The sequence below is a fragment of the Cynocephalus volans genome, chromosome 17 (genome assembly GCF_027409185.1).
Source record: "Cynocephalus volans isolate mCynVol1 chromosome 17, mCynVol1.pri, whole genome shotgun sequence".
NCBI classification, from domain to species: Eukaryota; Metazoa; Chordata; class Mammalia; order Dermoptera; family Cynocephalidae; genus Cynocephalus; species Cynocephalus volans.
In genome coordinates, this window is record NC_084476.1 from 11,021,818 (window position 1) to 11,046,347 (window position 24,530).

The 24,530-nt window shown below is 45.4% G+C and overlaps 1 protein-coding gene across 2 annotated transcripts in view; it reads right to left on the reverse strand.

Moving 5' to 3' along the window:
- Window positions 1–24,530, reverse strand: part of MVB12B (multivesicular body subunit 12B) — a 181,965-nt gene that overhangs the window by 80,118 nt on the left and 77,317 nt on the right. For both annotated transcript variants that reach the window (XM_063081985.1, XM_063081984.1), the window contains 2 exons: window positions 24,001–24,130; window positions 20,243–20,365 (listed from right to left, as the gene is read on the reverse strand). In XM_063081985.1, the coding sequence (XP_062938055.1) occupies window positions 20,243–20,365; window positions 24,001–24,130 (253 nt within the window). The remainder of the gene's footprint in view (window positions 1–20,242; window positions 20,366–24,000; window positions 24,131–24,530) is intronic.

Consider the following 24,530-nt stretch of genomic DNA (forward strand, 5'->3'; position numbering starts at 1 on the left):
CCATGCCCATGACCAACCAGAGTGTCTAGTGAGAAAAGATATAAAATTCTTATTTTTACACTTGAAATTGTGATCAGTTAACCCAACACACTTTCGCTTCTTTCCCATAACTGAATCATATAATGAGATTAAAGGAATACCCCAATCATGACATTGTTCCTGGAGGAGGAAAGAAGGAAGAAACCAGGAGCTTCACTAAACCATGGGTGCTAGACGCTCAGCTCTTCTGAAACACCCAAGCCAGGGGAGTTATAAGAACGAAGAGGCACTCAACAGCATTAAACAAAACTGAGGAGTCCAAGAAAATGATGTCACTGGTGCCCCCAGGGACAACAATTTCAATGGGTCCCAAAGCTGACCACTCAGTAGGCAGATCAATGTGTTTTAAATTTTAGGAGCGTTCATAAATATCATCAGCAGACTAAGGAGAAGTAGACCCAAAGACTCAAGAAGCTGTATCTACTTAGGATGGCACCTAGAGTGAAGACCTTCCGGTACCATCACCAGTAGGTCTTGGACCACTGGAGCAAGGGACTGACCATCAGAGGCCAACAATTTCTGCTACTTGACTCAAATGATGGATTATTATTCCAAAATCTGTTTGGCAACTGGAGAATAGTAACTAGAACTTCCCCTAAGTCCTAGGGGAGCTTTACCAAGCTTTCCTGCCCACCCTCTCAGCCCCCTCCCATAAGTGTCCAGAGGAGACAGGGCACAGCTTGCAGAGGTGGGATACACTGCCACTGCTGGTGGCGGTCACCTATGTCTGCAGGAGGGACTGGCTGTTCTATAACAAATAGGTCAGCATCCCACACGCTGCCAACAATGGCTCTAGCTAAATAGATGCTGGCGGAAATTTCATTTTTCCCCCCCTAAGTCAGTCTTAGGCACCTTATTCAATTAACATGGCCACTAAGCTGCAAACAGCTCCATATAAAAGCCCTTCAGTTATAGAATACGTTTTATTATGTGACAATAGTTGCCAGCACGATTTATTTCCTTTGATGGGAATTCTGCTTTTTCCTTGTTAATTTAAATCTGTATTTTCTAGTGCTGATTCCAGGTCTGTGTGAATTTTTAAAATGTTACCATTAATCTTGTGGACCCGCTAGCCACTTATAATGAAGACAGCTCTGCCCAGACAGCAGTGGTGTCTGCTGTCCTCTCACACTGTCACAGGGTAGCGTTGAGGGAATGGTGGCTGAGAAGGCAGAGGCAGACACACAGTTAGAGACAGATGCCATTTTTATCCCCCCCCCCCCCCGCCACACACACATATTTACAACCTAAACAAACTTTGTGGCATTAAATTACAACTGCCATTCTATTTTTCTGGGGCTGAAAGTTCTATTAAAACCACCTTCTGGAGCAGCAACTTTCAATGTGTCCTCCAGGGACCTCTGGGGGTTCCCAAGACTTTCAGGGTGTCTATAAGGTCACAATTATTTTCTTATTATGAAAAGAGACATCACTTGCCTTTTTCTTAATAGGACACAAAAAAGCACAAACTATATAAGACCAAAAAAAATCAATAATTTGGACTTAATAAACATTTAAAACTCTTGCTCTTTAAAAGATGGTATCACAAAAATGAAAAGGCAAGACACAGACCTGGAGAAAATATTTATAAAATGTATCCAACTTATATATAAGATATATACAGAACTCTTACAACTAAATAGAAGACAACCCAATTTTAAAATGGTCAAAAAATTAAACAGACACTTCACTAAAGAAAATACAAATGGTAAATCAGCACATGAAAAGACGTTCAACATCATTAGTCATTACGGAAATGCAAATTAAAATCACAATGAGATACCACTACATATCTTCTAGGATGGCAAAAACTAAATGGAATGACAATATCAATTGTTGGCAAGGATGTGGGGCAACTGGAACTCTTCTGCACTGTTTTACATCCCTACCAGCAGCGCAGAGAACTGTTTAAACGAATTGTGGCATACTCTCTATGATGGATATTACTCAGCAATAAAAAAGGAACAAACTATTGATATATTCAAGATGGATAAATTTCAATATAATTATAAAACAAGCAAGGTGGAAAAGAGTACATATGATATGATTCCATTTATACAAAATTCTAGAAAATGCAAATTAATCTATAAAGATAGAAATCAGATCAGTAGTTGCCTGAGGAGGGAGAGATGTATTATAAAGACGCCCCAAAGGAACTTTCGGGGGTGGTGGACAGGTTTATGATCTTCACTTTGGTAATACCTTCGCAGGTGTATACATATGTCAAAACTCATCAAACTGTATACTTTAAATATGTGCAGTTTATCGTACATCAATTATACTTCAGTAAGGTTGAAAATATTATTCTGGTTTAAGAAAAAAGACCTAAATATAGAAGCCAATGTGGTTCACAGTATTCCAGAAAAGGCAATGAAAAGAAAAGAGATCCTCAGCTGGATAAAGCCTGGCGGATACTGACGGCAACTTCAGACTTTTCCCGTAGTAACAAATGCCTGGAGACAATGGAGCCACAGTTTTGAAGGTGAAAAAAGTTGTGATTCAGAAATTTTTTACCCCTTCAAGTTGTCTTTTACGTGTTAAGCCAACAACAAAAGATCATTCATGTCCCTTTTTCCAGAAGAAATACATTGGAACATGCTCCAACTGATTCAAAGACTTAGGAATGGGGAAGTAAACTGGACAAAAGGATCATTATTTATCCTTGCCTTTAGAAATGTGAGGAAATAAATAAGTCATTTACTACATTTCAGGTTAAGATTAAAAACAGTAACACTAGCTGACATGTTTGCAGGGTCTGTCCTTACACACTCATCATGTAATCCCCACCCCAATCCTATGGCTAGTGCTGAGATCACCCTGCTGCACAGGTGTGTCTCAGAGAGGTTGAACAGCTGGCCCAAGGGACACAGCTCGGATGTGGACAAAGAGTTTGCCAGAGCTTGCATGTGAACGCTGATGGAGCAACTTAGAAAATTCATGTTCTCAATTGTGATGCTCTACTCAAAAAATGGAAATAACATTATAAAATGTCTGACTGAGAATGTTATGCAGTCATAAAATAATGTTTACAGAGTTCGTGGGAGGGTTGGGGGCGGTTGCTTATGACGGGCACTGAGTGAGGATCTCAGATGCAGAACTGTGCACGGAGTGTGACCTCAGCCACGGGAAGACAAGACAGGAACCGGTCCTTGGGGCAGTACTTGTAATAGCAACAAACTGGGAACAGCCTTAATGACCATCAATAAGATGAGTCTAATAAAATGTGGAATGTTCATATAATACTTAACTGGGACAGACAGAACAAGCAGAAGGAATGAGCCAGACGTTTTTCTATCAACACAGCCAAATCCCAGAGACATGGCTGCTAGGCAAAACAAAACAAAAACAATCAACCAAGCAAAAAAAGTTGTAGAATGATGTATTATAAACAACCCCACAGAAAGGTCTATCTCTGTGCGTGCACATCTAGGTGGTACACCAAAGGGCCTGGAAGTAGGTACCAATACACAGAGCTGCTGCCCCTGGGCTGAGGGGCAGGACCAGGACCGGGAACCATGTTCACGGTGTTGACAGAGAAGCCATTAATGTGAGAGTGTGGACTTTCCCCCTTTGCTTTCTCATATATTTTTATTTATTTTTAATTTAATTATTTTAACATTTACTTGTACATATCTGTGGGGTACAGTGTGTCGTTTCAACATGGACACACACGCATGTACTGCATGATGTTCACTTAGGGTAGATAACAGAGTTTTGTATCTGTTAGTCCACCATAATTTTAAAAGATAATTTTTTTTTAATGAGAAATTGTTTTCTTTTATCAGAAAAAAAGACGGCAAAAACTAGGACGAGAATTCCTCTCAAAGTTGTTGGGAGAGTTGAAGGAGATGGTGCATAGGAAAGTGGCCAGCACAGCACTTGACTCTGAAGGGAGCTTGCTTTTTACGTAATGTGTCTGCTAGTGGACAAGAGCCAGAGGTGAGGTGCAAAGGACAGTAATGGATTTGGGGGCGGGGGGTGTACTGGGGGAAAAATATGCAAAAGCAACAGCAACTGAGTTAAGGTGGTGGGGGGAGAGAGAACACAGCAAATGGCTAAATGAAATTCCATTTCATTCCTGCAAAACACCACTGGGAAGAAGTCATCTGTGACGCACAGCTTCTGTGCCAGGTGTAAGGACGTGCTTAATGAATGCCATTTGATGAAGAAAAAGGCTCTTATAAAACACCTGGCACAAGCAGGGTGAAGGAGTCACAGGGAAGGGGACCTCCGCTGCACCTGCTGGCATTTTAATAAGCACCTTCTAGAGTGTCCGCTCTCCAAGGCTGGTCAACGGTGTCAGAAAGAGGTCCCTGACCATTGCCCACACTCAGTGACAGTTCAGGGAACCTTATTTCTTAAAGACCATATGCTCAGGTTATCGGCTCACCCTGGAAGGTAATTAAAATGAATCATTTTCAGCTGGAAGGGCCCAACTACCACTCAAACCCTCCTCAATGACTTCACAGCCAAGACTCCTGCTCCAGGTCCCCTGTGCTTCTAGAATGAGGCTCTGAGTTACAATTAAGATTCTGAAGACCCAGAGATGTGAGAAGATACTATAATTTTTTCTTGTAAATTGATTCCACTAGAACAGAGAGTCAGTTATTTTAGTGACTTTAAGCACTAAAATATTTTTAGTTGTGGTGACTTTTTTTTTTCTCATTGATTTTGAAGCCAACCTCAGAAAGAAACTACCATGTGCAAAGTTTACTGGTATTTCTCACCATGTGATGAGATTTTTGTTTTGTTTTGTAATTGACACTAGCAAAGACAAGTGAGGTTTGTAAAACCTAAAATGGACTTATTTCCTCCGCAGGGGTATTCACTATCTCATAAACTTTCTATGCCCAGACCTAAAACTTAATTCTAAATATATAATGAACATGACCCAATGTTCATTAGGGGAGGGAGAATGTGGTATCAACAGGCACACAAGGCTGCTGTAGTTAGTTACGGTGCGACTGGCTCAGACCACTCATTATTCATTGCACTCATGCTGTATGCTAAGCACTATGTTTGGCACTGAGATAGTTTAAGAAACCAAATGAGACTCAGATCTTTCCCTTTAGGAATTTACCTACAAGTAAATTGAAACACACACATAAATCTCCTATACCACAAAGTAAAAAACTCTATTATAAGATAATGCAATAAAGGACTATAAGGTAGTCAATTTTAAAACAATGGCATAAACAAACAAACAAACACCTGTTGAGAGTCAATCATGAACCAGACACTCCATTAGCCTTTGTGAAGTACCCAGGAACATGGGATCAATGGTCTATTTGCAAAGAGGAAAGAATACAGTAGGGGAGAAAAGGCCTGAGCAATGAAACACTAATGCAAGAGTCAAGACAATGACCCAAGAGATGTCCCAAGGCAAGATACGGACAACACAGGCTCCGAAAGTCAAAGAAGTGAGAGATTGGTACTGAGTCAGAGAGTGGCTTTCTGAAGGAGGCAGGCGCTAAAGGTTTCGCTCCTGTAATCATCTATAATTATGACAGTTACCACTTATTGGACACTTGTACTATTCTTCATGCTTCACCTGTAATCTAAGCAACCTAGCAAGCTAAGCAGTATTCTACAGATGTGGGAAAAACGGTTCAGAGAGGTTAAGGAACTTGCCCAAGGTCACACAGCTAAGGAAACTCACTGAGCTAGGATTTGAGTTCATGCTCTTTCCACTACGCCATGTTGCTTTACTGAGACAATCCAAAGCACAAAGTAAATAAAAGTGCAGACCCGTGCATCCTCCATTCAAGCAACTCATGTGCCATGATCAATATAACTTCAACCTACCAACATGACTATGCAATGAGTTTTCCTCATGGACAACACAAACACACACCAACCAAATCACTCTGCATTGGACAAGGAAACAAAAAGCTGCCACTGGAAGACTAAGGAAATCACAATTCCAAACTCCCCAGGTTCCCAAACGCATAGCTTTAAAGTACGGCAGCTCGACAGCATATGGCAAATCAATTACTATTTTAAATCTTAAAACAAAAACATGGCAAGTGTGGTACAGAAATAATCAAGAACAACAGTTTGGTTTAGATTACAGTGGGCCACTAGAGTTTTGAATACAATTAATCATCATTCCAGGCAATGGGAAGCCATACTGACACTTATTCCTAATTTGAATATTTAATTAGGGTGAAGTTCTTCATCAAATTATCGCAGAACTGGGAGAAAGCCTGGAAGACTTACACAATTACTATCTTAACCCCTTACCAGCTGCTCACCTATGAGCACAGCCTTTGTTGTTCCAGCTCTGTGGGGGAGGGAGCCTGCTCCCATCCCCAATTCTGTGAGAACTTGGAGGGGGGTGCTGGTGACTGGAGTCACAGCTGCAGCAGCAGGGGCCCAGTAGCAAGAGAAAGTTCTACGAGAATGAACTGCTCATACTCAGACTAAATTCTGAAATGAACCCTGGACAAAGACAGAAAGTTGACATATATATAGGTGCCCAGTGTGCATCAGGTATGACATTTTCCATGTTCCCACATTTTATTTTCACAACAATCCTGCAAAGGAAGTATTCTTCTACCCATTTCACAAAAGAAGAAACTGAGGCTCAGAAGAGTGATATAACTTGCTCAAGGTAACACTGCCTGTGAATGGTGTAAAGAAGGCCCAAGTTATTCTTCTTTCTCTCTCTCTCACGTGCGCGCACACACTACTCACCAAAAACAATGACAAAGAGAACCTTAAAGGCCAACAAAAATGTATTCAAATCTGTATTTTGCATATTATCCATTCTGCAAATAAATTGGGAGGAAAACAAAACCCAGGCCTTCTCAACCAGCATTCTAAAATTTAACTCTTGGATTCAACATGCACCACTGAACTCCTTAAATTGGGAAGTCACAATGCTGCTGTGGCCAGCTGCTCAGGAGGATGGGGGAGGTGGGAAAGCTCAAGGAAACAGCCTTGTGTGGCCGACTTGAGACAAGGTGACAAGGTGACGCTGTCTGCACCCTGGCAGAGGGGAGCCTTCCAAAGGAGGGTGCTGTGGAGCACAGCTGAGGCCCAGGGGAGGGACGGTCAGTAACTGAACAAGATGTAAACTTGTTTTTCCTCCTTCAAAATGGCAAAGGCTCAATAACAGCATTTATAACTACAAATCAGTTTAGAGAGATTATGTTTCTTTAATGTACTCTTTTTTCACTATATGAAAAGACTTTTACTGACATTTCACAAACACCATGTGATTCCACATGACCCAAAACAACAAATTTCCCCACATAATCTCCCTCAGGGCCCCAGGACAGGACCAAAGGTTGACTTTGCACATTGCACTTGGCTATGGTAGGTTTAGAAATCTTTCTGCTTCCAGACTCCACGGAGATCCTAAGAATGGGGGACATCCTGGTATTTTCAGATTAGCAATCTTCTCCTGAAGGCTTGAGATAGGTTCAATGACCCTCCTGCAGAAACCATCAAGGCTCCACCTGCAAATGGCCACTTTTAGTAGGAAGCAGATCACCAGCCAGAAGGACAGAGCCGCCCCATGCAGCGCGGCCTCCTCTCGTGGCAGCCCCTCGCAGCAGCCCGTGCTCAGCCCCCTGCCTTGGCGGGGCCTGCGTGGGAGACATGGCTCCATCGGGCCTGCTCTGAGCTTGCTAGCAGTGGGAGCAAATAGCATTGGGAACTTTGAAACTTTCCTTTGTATATTACATTAATCCATATAAGAAAATCTCTTTTAATGAGGAGTGATGTAGTTACAAACTCTCCAGAGCCATAATTAGAGCAAACTAATTGAAGTTGTGTTTTGACACACTTTCCAAATTCACGGGTGCCGGATGACATATTCACAACACTGCTGCCGCACAGCCATGGCGACGGCAAAATCATTAGGCTAATAACACTTATTTGCATTCTTATCATGCCGGCAGCTCTCCTTTAAATACTGTTTCTACTATTGCTCCTTTACTGTAAGTTTCCACTGAAAGATATTAACAGTAATTATTAGTACTTTAGTGGAATTTTAATGGTAAAGAATAACAATGTGCATTAACATACACTGAATGGCAACTCTTTTTTCTTAACCACTCGGCCCTTGCCCGAGCCCAAGGGTGACCAGATGCGACTTCTGCTTCATTAGGAACAACTGCTCAGGGTCCAAACCCAGTGGAATCTGAAGTCGGGGTTTCTGAACTACTCTGTTTCAAATGTTTGAATGTTTGATGAGAAAAATCTTTTTTAAAGTACAATAAAATGAAATAGTTAAGGAGAAATTTTTTCCAAGCAGTTAAAAAAAAACAAACCTCAATTTACAACATGGTCTTTTGTAATAACACTAATGAATTCCAGGAGGACATGCTTTAGCCATTCTCTGTCGCCACCCTCACGGTGATTAAAGGCAGACGTGGAATAACTCGATTGTGAGGAGGGCTGAGAGTGGAGGGGGTGGGTCTCGATCTGTCAATATGGAGGCACTGTTTGCCACCAACAAGGCCAATTTTTTGTATGCTTAGACACTCACACATAGAGAGGAAGACCTGACAGTTCTAAATAATGGTTATTAATGACACCCTTCTCTAAAGTGACAAATTGCTTCTGAAATTTAGAATCGAAGAGGTATGAAGAGTGGATGTGTTCGGTGGACATGACAATAAATGCCAGCGATGGGGAAGAGCAGGCTCCGTCCTGCTCCTGAGCTGTTCTAAGGGGTGCTGACTACAGCCGTCCCTCCCCTAGGTGTCTCTCAGCAGCGCATGTTGGTGACCAACGTCACGTCATGGCGGTAGAAAGGCTCCTTGTCTCACAGTGCCATGAAAAGTGTAGAATGTTAGGCGCACTATACCGAGAGGAAACAGTCGCTCAGATCCCAGGCCTCTGTAAATATCCTGGGATCAAGAAAAATAGCCACCACATCACTTACCATTCATAATCCACGGGAAAATATCTTAAATAAAATTGCACACTTGAGCTGAATTTCAAACTATTCAAATGTACATTTCAGGATGGATGTCTAATCTCTACCTGGGAAGATTTAAATGAGTAAAGAAAGTGCTTCCTTAGAAAAATGCCAAAGACTATACTCCTTTAAAGCTGGGCAGCTTTGGTTTCAGTTACAATCCTTGTACCAGTCGGCTATTTTTCAAGGCACTGATTACTTAAAAAAAAAATAATAATAAAGTAAAAAAAGGAAACTAACTTTCATAGCTTCAACAAAACTCCAAATCATGGTATTTATTCACTACATTTAAGTTTTACTACTCTTGAACCCTGCAATGCCAAAACACCTACCTCCCATATAAAAGAAATGAAGAAAAAAGCCAAGTCTGGGACTGGGGGCACCACACTTCCATTCCAGATGATCTAGTCTAATATTATAAACTGAAATATTTAAAGAGTCTCTAAACCTCGCTGACCTTACTTTTAAAAACAAGGAACATATGGGTACTGCTAGCTTTTCATCTTCTTCCAGCCTACTAAAATATCCGCTTTTCCAAATTCAAGAGTAGGAGGGGGGCTGCCAAACGAGATTCATATATGGCTGTGTGCATGAGAGCCCAGGGCAGGCAGCAAAAGGCCTGGGCTAAAAACACACCCCCTAGCAAAGAACCAAGAGAACGTTCTCCTCCTCTTGCCAATTTGTTCAGCAAAATAAAGCCATGACTGAGGAGGAGGTGGAATGTGGGCTATGGGCTGGATGGTTACATTTGGTCTCATGCAAGGTTGTGCCTGCTGGCTGCAGGAGACACAAGTCCTAAAAGTCAGGGAGCCCTGAGGCTCCTTGAAGGCAGGCAGGGCACAATGGTGGGACCTGGCTCCAATCCCAGCTCCTCTCAATCCTCTGCCCTTGGGTAAGTCATGATCTCCCCAGCTTCAGTTTTCTCATCTCTTAAAAAACGGACATGATTATTCATGTCACAGCATGGCTATAAAGATTAAAACTACATACACACACACATATACATAGTGTTTACACAATGCCTGGCACAAGATGCACAGAAAATTGTAGCTGAAATAATAATGATGATGGTGATCATTGTATCTATTCCAATAATTATTATTATTAATGTTTTTATTCAACTGGAAACAAAACATCTGCTGCTCAAGAAGGATACTCAAATTGAAGTCTACCCTGTCCACGGGCAAAAATCCGACCCAAATAAACTCGAAAGGCCTTTTAAAAGTTACTGCAAGCAAAGGATTTTATTAAATATCCAAGTTAATAATTGAAACCCTGCCTTGAAATAGAACAGCATAATGGTGGTGGGGGGTGCAGTAAAATCCCGGGAAACATCACTGGTTTAACGCCCATTTTACTTTGTTTAGTGGCTAGATTTACACTGAGAGACCTGGGTGAAATATTCCAAAGAGCGACCTGCAAATAGACTGTCAGCTTCCACTCTGATAAAAGGTAAAATATCCTCCTCTAAATGGTCTGGTTCACAAAACCGACCCTAAAGTGAACTGATAAATCTGTTCTGACACATGGAAAACTATTTTCATAATCCTGAAAAAGGCCTTTCTCCAAACCCTGGAGCTGAAACCAACTGCACAAAGAGCCCTCGAACACTTGAGAGCCAGACACAGGAGGGAATAATTTCACATTTATAACCCTGTTTCTCCGAGCAACAGAAAAGCACACATAACCATCACAACCACCAAGAAAAATAAGACCCTCACAAAGTTGCAAAAATTACAAAGATAACATATTTACAAGTGGCAAACACCTTGTGAGAGTGTGACGTGAGACAGTAAAGGCCAACTCAGAGGTGGAAGCTGTATTGACTAATGGCCAATTCTTTATTAAATGGAAGCTCTGACTTCCCAAGCAGCTATATTAAAAATTAATATCAAAAAGCTCAGCCTAAACTCATCATTCATATCTAACAATACCAAACTGCATTCTGATGAAACCTCCCCTTCAAAACTACTCTGACACCAAAACTAAGTTTGATACTGTTACAAAAGCAGCCCTAGCTCTGTTCACGAGTATTTTGAAAACATTCAAATAACCTCACTCTGTAGGTCTCTTTCACACCACTCTCAGGATCACCAGCATAAATCACACTGCTGTAATCCTGCTGAAGCGTGGACTTTGAAGCCGTCAAGGAAATGGTGACACTGGGACCTTCCCATGCATGGCCTCCACATGCTTTCCACGGTCTGCATGGACAGCTCAAGTGCACTAGACCCCAGCCAGCATTCGCACATCTCCCTAAGCATGTGAGGGCAGGCTGTTTAGGCAGCTTCCGATGAGTTCCCCACCCACACGGCTGCTCTGGGATGTCCTTATCCACCAGCTGCTGGTCGGAGCATGGAGAAGCTGCATGGGAAGACAGCTGGGAACCCTGGGTGGCTGCTCCCCAACCACCAGCTCCGCCAGGCACACACTTGGGTCCCCAGAGAAAGGCTTCACAACTGGGGACCCTGTGACCATGAGCAGCAGGACACAGGTGCAGTCTGCAATCTAAAGGTAGCTGGCCTGCTTGGGTTCAGACCCTAGCTCTGTCATTTGCCAGCTGTGTGACCTTGGGCAAGGAGTTTAATCTCTTTGATCTCAGTTTTCTCAGCTTAAAATGGGGGTGATAATAGTACTTGACTCACAGAGCTATTATTAGGATTAAATGAGTTGTTATTTATAAAGTACTTGGAACAGTGCCTGAAACTTACTAAATGCAGTATGTCTCTGCTGGATGGATGGACAGATGGACGGAAGAACAGATGGAAGGAGAGATGTATAAATACATGATGCCTGGTAATAAGCATCTAAACTAGCTCACTTTATACATTCAATAAATATTTTCTGTGTGCCTACCATGTGAAAGGCACCTGGTATTTAGGGGTCCTGACCATCTTGGGGCCATACGTTTTTTCACTGAACACTTAATGTGAGCAACAAATGAGATGACACAGACGAAAGTACTTGCTAAATTTCAGTGCACAGTGATGCAATATTATCATTGTTATTTGTATGGGACTAGCTTTTTCTGAGGTTTTAAAGAAGAAAAAGTAAACATGGGAACCCCTGTCATCAACAAGCAGCAAATCTAGTCAGGAAGATCAAACATAGATATAGGCAGCAAAGACAGGGAGCTAGGAAATGCCTCACTGTAGGATGCAGTGCATGGAGGCAACTGGAGGAGAGGAAGGGAAGGTGACATGTGCCTCTTCCTACACGAGGTGAGGGTGACCATAGGCCTGGGGGTGGCCAGGACCCACCCTAAGCATTCCGGAGTCCAGTCTCTCTCTTCTAGGAGGGAAGTGGCTGGCAGGAGGTGAGGTACCTGGCAATGGCCAGGGCAGAGATGCTTTTGGAACAAGACAGACATGCTCAGGAGCCAAAAGGAGACTGGCCATTAATTCAAGATGATGTGGGAAGCAGGTCAGATAACAGGAAGCAAGTGAAAGTTCCGGGCTGAGGAAAGAACACATGCATGCGTGAAAACCTCAATGGGATGGCAGGTAAGATAGAACTTTAAGGTTACAGGCAAAGAATGTAAGCATGAGCTATTTAAATGAAATCATTTCTGGGCCCTAGAAGTCTAGTCCCAATCCAGCTTTGAGTGCTCAGGTCCTCCCCTCCAGGGGGCTCTTCTCTGAGACGGCGCTGGCTGTTGCTACTTCCGACTGGAGTGGGTATAAGGCACCACCTGCAGATTGGGATCATTCAAATCACAGTGCTAATGTTTGTGCTCTCTGTGCAAAATAACCCCAAATTGTAGTCTTCATCTTAAGAAGGAGTGTCTCATCAAGGAAAGAAATGACAACGTGTGTCCCATCTTTAGAGTGTGGAGGAGAGGAAATCTAATTATTTCAAGTAAAGCCAGTCCCACAGTTATGCCTGCACAGGACCTGCAAAGGTGTCAAGGTTCTGAAGGCCCTCAGGCCCCAAAACCGTCTCTTGCCACTGTGGAAGAGGAACTCAAAATCCACGTCACAATTTGTTTACTACTGGGGGGGGGGAAAGATCACCAGAATCAGCCCTTGGCTTTGCCTTCTTATCTTACCCTGAGGCAGGACACATATAACCCTTTCTCATAAATGATGAACTTTACATTGAACCACAGGTTCCAACTCCAGTCCTCTGTGCTGAGCCTTCCCCTATTTAAATCCTGAGAAGAAACGGCCGGGCCTTCCCACAGGTGAAGGCCTCCAGCGCCAAGCCTTCTGCCATTCAGAACAGGTGGTCAACACCTCAACGGGAAAAGGAAAACATGGCCTCCCTGATCTGCGCGACTCTGGGCTTCTCATTCTAGTCCTGCAACAACAGGGCAGGTGACAGATGTCATCTGTGGTACAAAGACCATCTTATAATTGAAAACTGACAGAAGGCAGCCTGAGGATTTGAGGCTGTCAGCGTAGACAACAGGCCTCCAGGCGGTGACCTAAGGCTCCATCTCCACTGCTGACTTACTCTGCGAGTTGATCAGGAAGCTGCAGAGCTTGTCCCTGTGCCTGGCAGGAAGGGGGGTGGGGGAGGCCAGGATGGAGCATGGCTCACTCATGGGCTCTTGACAACGATGTGATGGGGGATGAGCTTGGGTGGCACGGCCTGAATTCCAGATCGCCATGGCATGATTTTTTCCTCTCCTTTCAGAAGGGCCATTAGCCTTTTAGATGACAGCCCTGGGACTGGAGTGATGGAATGATTTTTGAGGTCAGCAAGGATCTATGTTCTCAAAACCTGACATCAACATGCAAAAGTTGTGACTGAATCCTGGTGTCCCTGAGAGGAAGACTAAATGCATGTGACAGATCTTCTGCAATCAAAATGCCCATTTGTCACAGATTGATAACATCCATGCAAAAAGTTAAGTACAATTATGTCTGCCACTAGGAAACATACTTCGAACCTGTGACTGACAACTTGCTTGAAGCTTAAAAGGCAGGGGGAGATTACTGGAACAACTCTGGAGTGCCAGGCCACCTTTCAAGTGAAGCTCAGGCCCCGACTGACACCTGGCAGAGGCTCCTGGAAGGCTGCACCTTGCAGGGGAGGTTGCTGGTCCAGACTCAACAGCTGGGAAGTGTGCTCTGTGGCTTTCAATGGGAAGATAACCCTTTCTCCCAGAAAGGGATGGTGTCGATGAAGGGTCACAGGATGTACCCCATGCCCACAGCCTGGGGTATGCACACAGCAGAGTTCAGGTGGCAGTTTTTCCTTCAGGACCACAGTGTGCACAGCTTGGCACCCCAGGCAAACAAGAAGGGCAGAATATAGCTCCTGGAACCCCATGTTCCTGATTTTCTAGGATAGCCCAGCCCAATGCCCACAGAAACACAAAATGTCCTGTAATTCTAGCAGTCTGGAGTCCAAACTACTTATTTCAGGTGGACTCTGAGAGGGACAAAATACCCGTTGCCAGCTCACACATGCCAACGCTGGACTGAGACATGGTGTCAGCACTGCAGGGGCCCTAGGAATTCTGGGAGGCCTCTCTGTGCCTCTCCCCAGGGACAGAACCACAGCAGTAACTCCATGGTTACTCAAGCCCCCTTCACTGACATCTGGCACTGTGAGCAGGAGATGGTGACAGCTGCAACTCAGACAGGGAGGCAGCACCAACAGAGGCCAGAGCAGATGTCAGTGGCCCACACCCACTCCTGCCCCCTCAAGGTCCCCAGAGTCACCCTCGGCAAGGTCTGTGGCCCTAACATGGAGGTCTGCTGAATCTGAATTTTTGAGGGTGGGAACAGGAAACAGGATACACTTGTGTAATAAGGTTTAAGAAGCACTGATGTCAAAAAAAGTCTGGAAAATCCAAATGCCGCCTGACTACCTCCAGCAGATGGGAGCTCATGACCCCTTAGGTGGCTTCTTCAACACCACAGAATTTTCACCTTTGGAAGTTCTATTTATGAATTTTTTTAAATGTTAAGCCAAATGAACCTTCTTATCACTTCAGGCTACCTGATCCAATTCTGCCTTCTCCTGGTGACTTCCCCTCCCACCCCACCTGCAACACTTCTGCTCTCTCTGCTGTACACTGGCCAGGAGACACCTGAAGCCTGCTGCCTTGCCTCCACTCAGGTCAAGCTCAAAGAATCCTCCTATTCAAACTCAACGCTGGATTCAGGGAACTGTATGTGATGGTGTACGGTAGTGGACATGACCCTCCACACGTACCTGGCAGGTGTGGGACAGTGCCCCATGGGACGTCCCCAGTGGTGCACACCAGACTGCGTTCCACACAACCTGAGCTGGTGCCATCCTGTCACTTCACACACACGGCTGCTAAGCCAGGCCTCCTGACTGGGTTCCGGTGCTATTGATTGTTTGAGCCTTGAGGGGAAGGGGGGCTCGCTGTTTGCATCCACCACCTTTCATCTCCTGGTTCCAGCGGGGTATTCAAGCTGTGGAGATGTGCAGTATCGATTCTGTCATTCAGTACATCAGCTCTCCCTAATGACTCTGTGTCATCTGCAAATTTTATAAGCATGCCTCTGATGTCTTTATCAAGCCACTGTCTCTACTGCCTGGCAAGCTCGGGGCAGCAGCCCACTAGTGCCTCCTCCCAGGTCAACACAGAGCCATTCATTCATCCATACTCAGGGCTTCTGGTGCTCTATCAGCTGTGAACCTACCTGCCCCTCAAAGCTCTTCCCAAAGCTCATTGTCTAGGGAGCAGCAGCAGAACCTTTTCTTCCCAGCAAAATCATCTGTGGGACCCTGTGTGTGAGAGAGAGGTGGAAGGGCTGCTCCGGTAGAATTGGGGAAGGTTCTTCCTCCACCTGCCCCTCTGCCCCACAGCAGCAGCACAGAGCAGAATCAGAAAGCCCATCATCTGCTCGTGTGCAGGAGGCTGGCTCGCAAGTTGGGGCCAGCCCGAAAGAGAGACAGGGAGATGGGATCAGGCCTCAGCCACGGACCAGCCCACTCTGCTGATCAACATGCATGCACTGGGTGGGCAGAGGATGGAGCAGCCCACCGACCAAAGGGAAAACGGAGGCTCCAAGTCCTGGAAGAAGCGACTTGCACTCCTTCACTTGGAAACTGCCAAGAAACGTGTGCAGAGGTTTGTTCGTAAGATAAAGATTCAATGGCCAAGGAACAGAAGCTGTGCCAAGTCATCTTATGCCACTTTTTGCCACAAACTTCACCAAACACTGTGTCCAATTCACTGGATACAGCCAAGGAGCATCCCTTGTCTCTCTAGGAGGCCTGGCCACTCCGAAAGGACAACTCCAAATCTGGTTTCACCACAAGCATTTTCTACAGTAACAGGGAGGAAAAAGGCAGGAAGCTCTGGGCAGGGCAGTACCTGCCTCTGGAAAAAGAGGGCAGTACTGCTAGGACCGTGAGGTCCTCAGGTGGGGCCCATTACCTGTGAAAAGGTCCACCAAATGCCCCTTTTATCTGAAATAAAGCTGGGGATGGCAGCTCTCCAAAAAATGGCTGGGAATTCTTTGAAGTCGAAATGACAACATAAGAAATGGAGGCAGAGCACACATCTGGAGCTTTTGAGATGAACATCTACGTTCTCAAGAAGGCAGCAATGTCTGCTATGGGCCCCTCCCTCGTTCCTTCCAGTCCCAGGGATCTGCTGGGAAAACCAGCCACCCCAGGCTCAGGAACCTCCACAGCTGGCCAGTAGAGGGCGCTGCCACACCACTCTCCCCGCAGCCTTGACTTGGCAAATTGATTTCCATGTCCACACAAAGACCACACTGAAAAGTGTTTCTTCTGTTTGTGGTTTAATACTGCACAAGAAAACGGCAGGAAAATACAAACTTGCCATTATATGATATGATATCACCTATGTAAAAAGTACCCAGAAAAAAGACTTGAAGAAAACATGACAAAAGGTTATGAGCATTTGCTCACTGGAAATGGAATTTCTGATTTTTTCATTATTTTCTATATTTTGCCAACTCTCACAATCAGAAAAGATCTGCCTGGTGCCCAGAGACTTGGGAGTCATCTAGAGGGGCTACAGCACGGGTCTTCAGCTGCTAGAACAGCATTTATTGGGTAACTGAATGCCCACCAGGACTACGTGGGCACTTGGGGAGATAAGGGACAAGACCTAGCTAGCCCCTGCCCTCCAGGAGCTCACAATTTGACTACAGCACAGCGTGAAATCAAAAATCAAAACGACTGAGAAGCACTCAGAGAGGAGAGCCCAGCACAGGCCCAGACTCAAGGGGCTCAGGGAAGGTTTCCTGGGAGAGGAAGAGAGCTAAGGATGCAAGACACCCCTGGTGCACAAGTAGCCCCGTGAGCAGAGGAGCAGAAGCATGAAACAGGAAGGGAAGAGGAGGCTACCAGTTCAGCTCCAAACCTGGGACTGGGAGAGAGAAGATGGTGGGAAAATATAGGAAAATGGTCAGGGCCCCTCAGATGTTCAGAATCTTGCTGAGCATTTGATGTAAATATGAATGTGCGCCCAGGTGTTCCTTGGTTATCGTCTAATGTGATTGTGCATGTGCACTCAGTTGTCCTGGGTTATGGACTTAAGTATAAAGGATGAGTGGCTCTGATCCATGGTGCACCCCGCCACCAGGATGGCCGGGTGGAGGGGCACGAGGAGGCTGCTACTACTGCTGGAGGCTGTTGCTGCCAGTGCTCCCGGGATGCCTGGAGAGGCTACCACTGCTACTGCTGCTGCTGAGGACTGAGCTCATGTCATCTGCCAATGGCTTCCAGGATTTTTTCCAATTACCAAGCGTGGACCTGCATGTGAGGGGTCTGGTGATCCAGCCTGGCATGTGAGGGGCCTGTGACCCAGTCTGCACAATTGGTTTGAAGAGTCTGAGCCCTAGCCCTGACAATACAAATGAAAACTTAGTATAACTAAAATAATGAAATGTTTTGCCTTTAGTGATGAAATGCCTAGCTATCCAATTAGCATAGCTATTGCCTCAACCTGACAACTGGCATAGTCACATAGCTTTACAGAAGACAAGAAATCACAGGAGCTGGACACGGCAGCTTCAACGTTCTCTGGCAGCTTAGTATTTACCGTACAGGCCCACGGGTGACACCTAGCACCTGGAACACAAGCATCAGCCCTGCTCACGCCCAGACAGAAGGCTGTCACGTTGTTCTTCCAGAAAGTTTACAGACATGGAAGCCTCAAGGATCATTTGATAAGTCTTCAATGGAAAATTCAAATAAATAATCAGAATTTCATTTTTTTAATCAAATATACTATATAGGAAAATAATACCCCCCCAAATCCACCCAAAACAAAAAAAAATTAAAATCCCTGATGGATTAGTAGGCTCACATAGGTGCTTATGCTACCTGTGAATTCCTGTCAGTGAGAGGGGAGAGGTTGGGACAGACAAGTGGTTTTTCCTTGGAAGCATTAATGTACACTCAATTATCCTACTGCATACTGGCGGATTTAACTCAGCCAAATTAGAATACATTTTATATTGACTATTTTGACATTTGTTTTATTTGGCAAGTAAAACAAAACTGATCCAATTTCCTTGCAGCCATTGTAAACCATAAACTGTACAACAGAGGTTATAAAATACATAAGCTTTATAAACACTTGGTTCTGATGCGCTACCCTCCACCTGGCTCCCAGCAGCCTGGTGTTTGCAGGTGTCTTGCTTCAGTTGCAAGTAACCCTGAACTCACAATGACCGGCAAGTTTCTAGGGAGATCACTCTCTCTGCTTTATCTGGAAGAATTAGTATTCATTCTTTACCCAACAGAAAGTTAAAACCTTCCCTGAGGTGGTGCCCATTTCTGGGCCCTTCCAGACCATATGATGTCAACAGGGAGCAGCAATAACTACTTCAGGACAACTGATCCCTTGGGAGCTTTCCAGCCTTTGCAATGAGCCCAAACTTGAGCTGACCCCAAGCACAGGTGATGGGCTCAGCTGACCCCCCCGAAGCACAGGTGATGGGCTCAGCTGACCCCCCCCCGAAGCACAGGTGATGGCCTCAGCTGACCCTGAGCACAGGTGATGGGCCTGTGATGACTCCAACACAAGTGGCGGGAGTCCTCAGCAGCACCCTCCAGGACAGAGCTGTGATGGTGCTCTTGGCCAATGAGAAAGGAACAAGTGCCAGCTGCAACGTTGCTGGCCGCACCCTCCTGAACCTAAACAAAGAGACTCAACTACTCAACCTGCACCTCTGGGAAGCATATTCATAGCTTTTTACACCAAAGTGAAACTGAAAACTTCTGAAGTTTCAGACAATTCCAGGGGTAAAGTTTAAATACCAGTCTTGGTTTGTGAAACTGTCATGAGAAAGACCAGATTGTCTTTCTAGAGGGATGTCCCAAAGGACAGAGTCCTTGGAGAACGGGCTCAGTACAGCTGTGTTCTCCCAAGTGAAGCAGGCACTTGGTGAGGAACAGAGTGCAGAGAGCCAGTGACACCTCCCAAGGGCAGGGTGTGGTGTGTGGAGTCCAAGGACCCTGCTGGTGACTTTTCTGTGCTGTTCCTGATTCATCTCTACTCACGTGGAAGCTTTTAGATCCAGTCTCAGTGACGTCGCATTGATCCCCAAAAGACTCTGCCCTCCCCATCCTTGTTTTATTTCCTTTTGTAATCCCGGTCCCAAACTTCATCACTGCTGTTTGTTCCTTGCCCTCAAACAATTTACAACTAGTGACACATAGGCTTTTTTATTTGACAGGATTCTTTTTATCATCTGCTTTTTGCCAAAAGCGTAAAGACCATTACTACCTCCATTACCACTGAAGTCAGTTTGCTGAATGGCTAGTTTGCTTTCCCGAGTTTCTTTGTGGAAACAATTATTAAAACCAAAATCTCCTAAAAAACTTCTCATTATTATCTCATACCCATTTCTTAATCTGAAGCTCACTGGGAAAAGAAACAATATGAAAATAAATGTAATTACTTACCAGCCCTCCTGAGTTTCAAAGGAGTTGCTGGCCAAAACAGAGAAGGAATTCCACCTTCTTAAGGCAAGTGATCCCAACCACGTGGCTACAAAGCACGTGTCTGTGCATATCTATGTGATCTTTCGAATAGCAAGCCAATTTTAAGTTGCATATTCTGCTATTTTAGGACCCTGAACAATATGCACAAAATAGAACACAGAATGGCCTTTATATTCATGTAATGCAAAGCTTTCTAAATAGGTTTTGAAAAATCTCCTCTAAAAGTACATTACTCCTACAATTTTTCAGCTGTATTTTGCACTACTTCGGCAGTCACTAAGTGGAGGTGTTCTAAAATGTTGTGCTGTGGGACCCAAGACCACATGACAGCGTAAGACATCACTGGCGAGGCCTCACCTGGGAAGGTTGGGGGCCGGGGTGGAAGCAGCTGATGACTGGGAAGGCGTTGTGGGCTGAGATGAGTCATGATTTCTTGGGACTCTGCCCATTCGGTACCAGATCCCCATGCTGTTCAGTTCCCTTTAGGAGAAAAGAGAAATCTTCATGGGGCGGGTTAGCACAAAGCATGTACCTGAGCGGCAAAGCAAACCGCTCATTTAAAAGAGTCACATCCTCAAACACTGTGGAATCAACTCATTCCCCTGAAGGTGAGTTACGTCACCTCCCTTTGTGCTCTGGGCATCCGAGTTCAGAGCCTGATCTGAGGGGGACTGTCCTGTCTGAACAGCCGTCTTCTCCCACCCTGGCTCATCTTCCTACTCCTCCTGACATCTGCCATGCTCCTAAGTCTTCAAAACTCTTTGCATTCTGCCATTTCATATAGGTAATGTGATAACCCACATTGAGTCCTTTGTGCAGTCAGGGTGAGACAGAGGGAGAAAAGGACTGACAGACACATACATCTGGTTTTTAACGACAAGAACAATCAGCCCTCCACTCTGCTGCATGCCCAACATCAGGAGACAGCCCCGGACAGCCGGTGTCACCTGCAGTTGGCCCCTTTCTCAGGGTCACTTTGGGAGACATCTTCAGACCACAAAACCAGAGGCACATGTCCCACGGACCACCACAATTAAGAGTGGACACAGAGGGTCCACGTACGTCACAGACACCACGTCATACTTGCTGTCATTTTATACTCACACCCACCACAGACCAGCCCCACCCCACACAGTCAGGCGTGTTTGAGACAGGCAACGCTCTTAGGAATTGTAACAGGATTAGCTTAGCCATATCCAGTGTTCAGTTTCTCAACTTCCACACAGAACTGCATCTTTGGGACCTCACGTAGAGGACAATCATCTCTTAAAATGAGAAAAGGCTTCCTCCATGGACACCTCTGGTGAGCTGCTCAGTGCACCACAGCAACTATTCTAAGCCACAATTTTGTCTTATTAGGTGAGTGATTCCAATTTGCAGCACTGATTTCACCACATCTCGGTCACGGCCGTGAGGTTTCTGTCTCCCCCAGCCAACAACCCCAGACCCTTGCAAAGTAACATGTGAAATTGTGCCTGTTTTTAAGAATAAGTGACTTAGAGTTCTAAATATTGAATTCTCGTCCTTACTTAAAAAGAACACTAAAATTGTCTTCCTCTGGAAAAGAAGTTTTGCCCCAAGATGAAACAAAACTACTTTAGCAATCTTTTCAAAATGATGTGAAAGAAAAAAGATTCTAGTTTTGATTATCAAAACACATATTGGTAAAAATCCATTCTTTGGTATTGTTTAAATTGGTTAAAAATTGAATTTTTTTATAATAGTATAGTTTGTAATTAAAATACCACAGTAGCCAGAATTAGAATTTAAACGTTCATTACCAAATTGTTGATTTCCACTATTTGTATGTAAATAATGGCTGCCAGTAAGGCACCTGAAGTATGGTTGTTCTCTTACCTATTTCCTACCCCTGTAATCCTGTTTACATAATTAGTTTAAACAAGGTTGCCAAACAGGATTTTTGAGTGTGTAGGAAGGGAATGATCACAGAGCGCTTCTTAATAACCACGAATCTTGACACAGAGCATTCAGACCCCATAACTGAGGAGTCTAAAGAAACTAGTGCACCGAGATGAAATTAATCCCTATTTCTGTGATACCTGCTCCCTACATGCTTCAAGCAAATGCCACAGGGCTCCTCTACCACCCACGCCACCATGTCTAGGAAAGGCCTGGGATTGTAGAGTAAAGAGGAGGAACTGGGCTCAAATGAACAAGAGTAGAACAGAGTACAAACCAGATCCAGGAGGCCAACCTCAAAGCCAAGTAGAGGAATGCATCTCCGGGAACCCACAGTGAGGAGCATGATGCCTGCAAAGCCTGGCACAGAGAGAGGCGTATGGCCGAGGGGAGCCAAAAACCACCCACCGTGCTGATTAATGTGAGAGACTCAAATTTCAGTTGATTAACACCTGTTTTCTTCTGGACATCCAGCATCCACTCAACCTCTGCTTTCTGACTTTTCACCTCCCCACCAAACTCTGGGGGCAGCCATCCTGTCACTGTTAGCCCTTGAGTTCCAGTGGAGCTGACCCTATTTCCAGATCAGGCCTGGTCAATCAGAGAATGACCTATTCTAGAAAACAGTGGCCAGTTCAGAGTGCACATGACCCTCGTTAGATCAATCAGGACCAATGAGACTGAATTCTAGAACTTCTGTTTGAACTATCAGGAACGTAGTCTTGCTCTTTGCCTCTGGACTTGAACCCAGATGAAAAGCAGGTGAAGCTACTGCACCACCATGCTTCCACAAGGGGAGAACATGTGTCAGAATGGAGTCCACCCAGAGGTGTTGGAGCAAGGAGGGACACGGGGAAACCAGACCCTAGTGACGTCCTTTGAGCTCCTACTTCCAGCCATACCTGAAGCTACTCCTGCCCTCTGAACTCTTTTGTTATGTCAGCCAACAAATTCTTCTTTTTGCTTAAGCCAGTATGGGTTGGGCCAGCCCTGTGGCTTACTTGGAAGAGTGCTGTGCTGGTAGTGCCAAGGCCACGGGTTCAGATCCTATACAGGGATGGCCGGTGCGCTCACTGGCTGAGCGTGGTGCTGACCACACTGTGCTGAGGGTTGCGATCCCCTTACTGGTCAAAAAAAAAAAGCCAGTATGGGTTGAGTTTCCTGCTACTTACAATCAAACAAGCTCAAGAAGAAATCCTGAGATTCCACGGTATTAAGGATCTATGAAGCAGCTACAGAGCCAGGACCATGCTCGGGATTGAGGCTACCAGGTGAGCAGGACACAAACAGGCCCAGACCTCAGAAGTCTGCTTATCAAGGAAGATAAACACCAGACCAAAAGACTGCACAAATAATTATCATGCAGTCATGTAATATTTGCATGTCTTCCCAACTCAGAAGACTCCACTGCCTTTCCAGCATGGTTGGAATAGAATCCAGACTGCCATCATGTCTCAGCAGGTTCCACCGATGCCCCACTACCCCCCCGCCATCCCCAGCATGTCTTCCTTTGCTTGCCTGTCCCAGCCACGCGGGGCTACTTCCTGCTCCCAGAACATGCCACACTCACTCCCACTTTCATTCCTCTTACACTCACTCTTCTGCTCTTCCTAGAAGGCTCTGCCTCCTCATCTTCATGGCTGGTCTCTTCTCAACATTTAGGTCTCTGCTCAGATGTCACCTTCCCGACCCCCTGACTGAAGCAGCCCCCACTCCATCAATGTTTCATTTTCTTCAGTCTTAAATTATCTCTTTTATCCTCCTATTTATTGCTGTATCTCTTTACAGAACACTAGCCCCTCAAGAGCAGGGCCTCTGCCTCACTCACTACCAGGCCCAGCGCCTAGCCCAGGGGCTGAAAACAGGTGCTCCACAGGACTTCGTGGGGTAAATGAACAGAGTGGAGAGTGGAGACCTGGGAAGTTCACAGAGGCATCTGAGAAGGACCCAGAGGAGCTTGAAGTGTAGAGACACAGAAGGACAGGGGAAGGACAGGCCTAGGACGGAGTCCACAGCGTGAACCAGGCAAGGTGGCGGCTGGGCATGGTGGATGGCTGCAACTGGGTGGGAAGGGCAGCAATGGGAGCTGGGGCCCAGAGGCAGCCGAGAGGCACAGCACAGAAATTCTTAGGACTTCATCCTGTCCCCGGAGTGAGTGGAGAGCAGCAGATGAGATCTGTGTCATTGAGACTTACCCAATGAACGTGTACTGAGGAGGGGCCTGCTTGGTCCGGCCCATGATCCGAATGTCACAAATCGCAGCTTCTGTTGAGTCCCGTGGGATAAATTTTATGCACAGCCTCTTCTTTCTAAAAGCCACTTCCTCTGAAGGAAAGGACAACAGAAGAGTTATGAGTCTTCCAGGGGACAGGCTGTGACTGCAGGGTGGGCATCGGTTACCACACTATGCACTCAGGCCCTGGCTCAGACACTGTGTCCCCCGCCCCCCCCCCAGAAGGGGTTCCAAGGAGCTCACACACTTCTTCAGTTAATCCAGGGGCCACAACCACAACCTGCTCCTGCCCAAGCCAGCAGGTCCCCACACTGATGCCTTAGCTATTAAACACATCGCAGCACTTGGTCTTTTCTTTTTTACTTTTTATTATAGAAATCTTCAAATGTACACCAAAGCAGAGGACAGCGGAATGAATCCACATATTCCCGTCACCCAGGTTCAATACTGTTGACAAGGGCAAGCTGGTCTGATCCCCCCTCACCCTTTAGC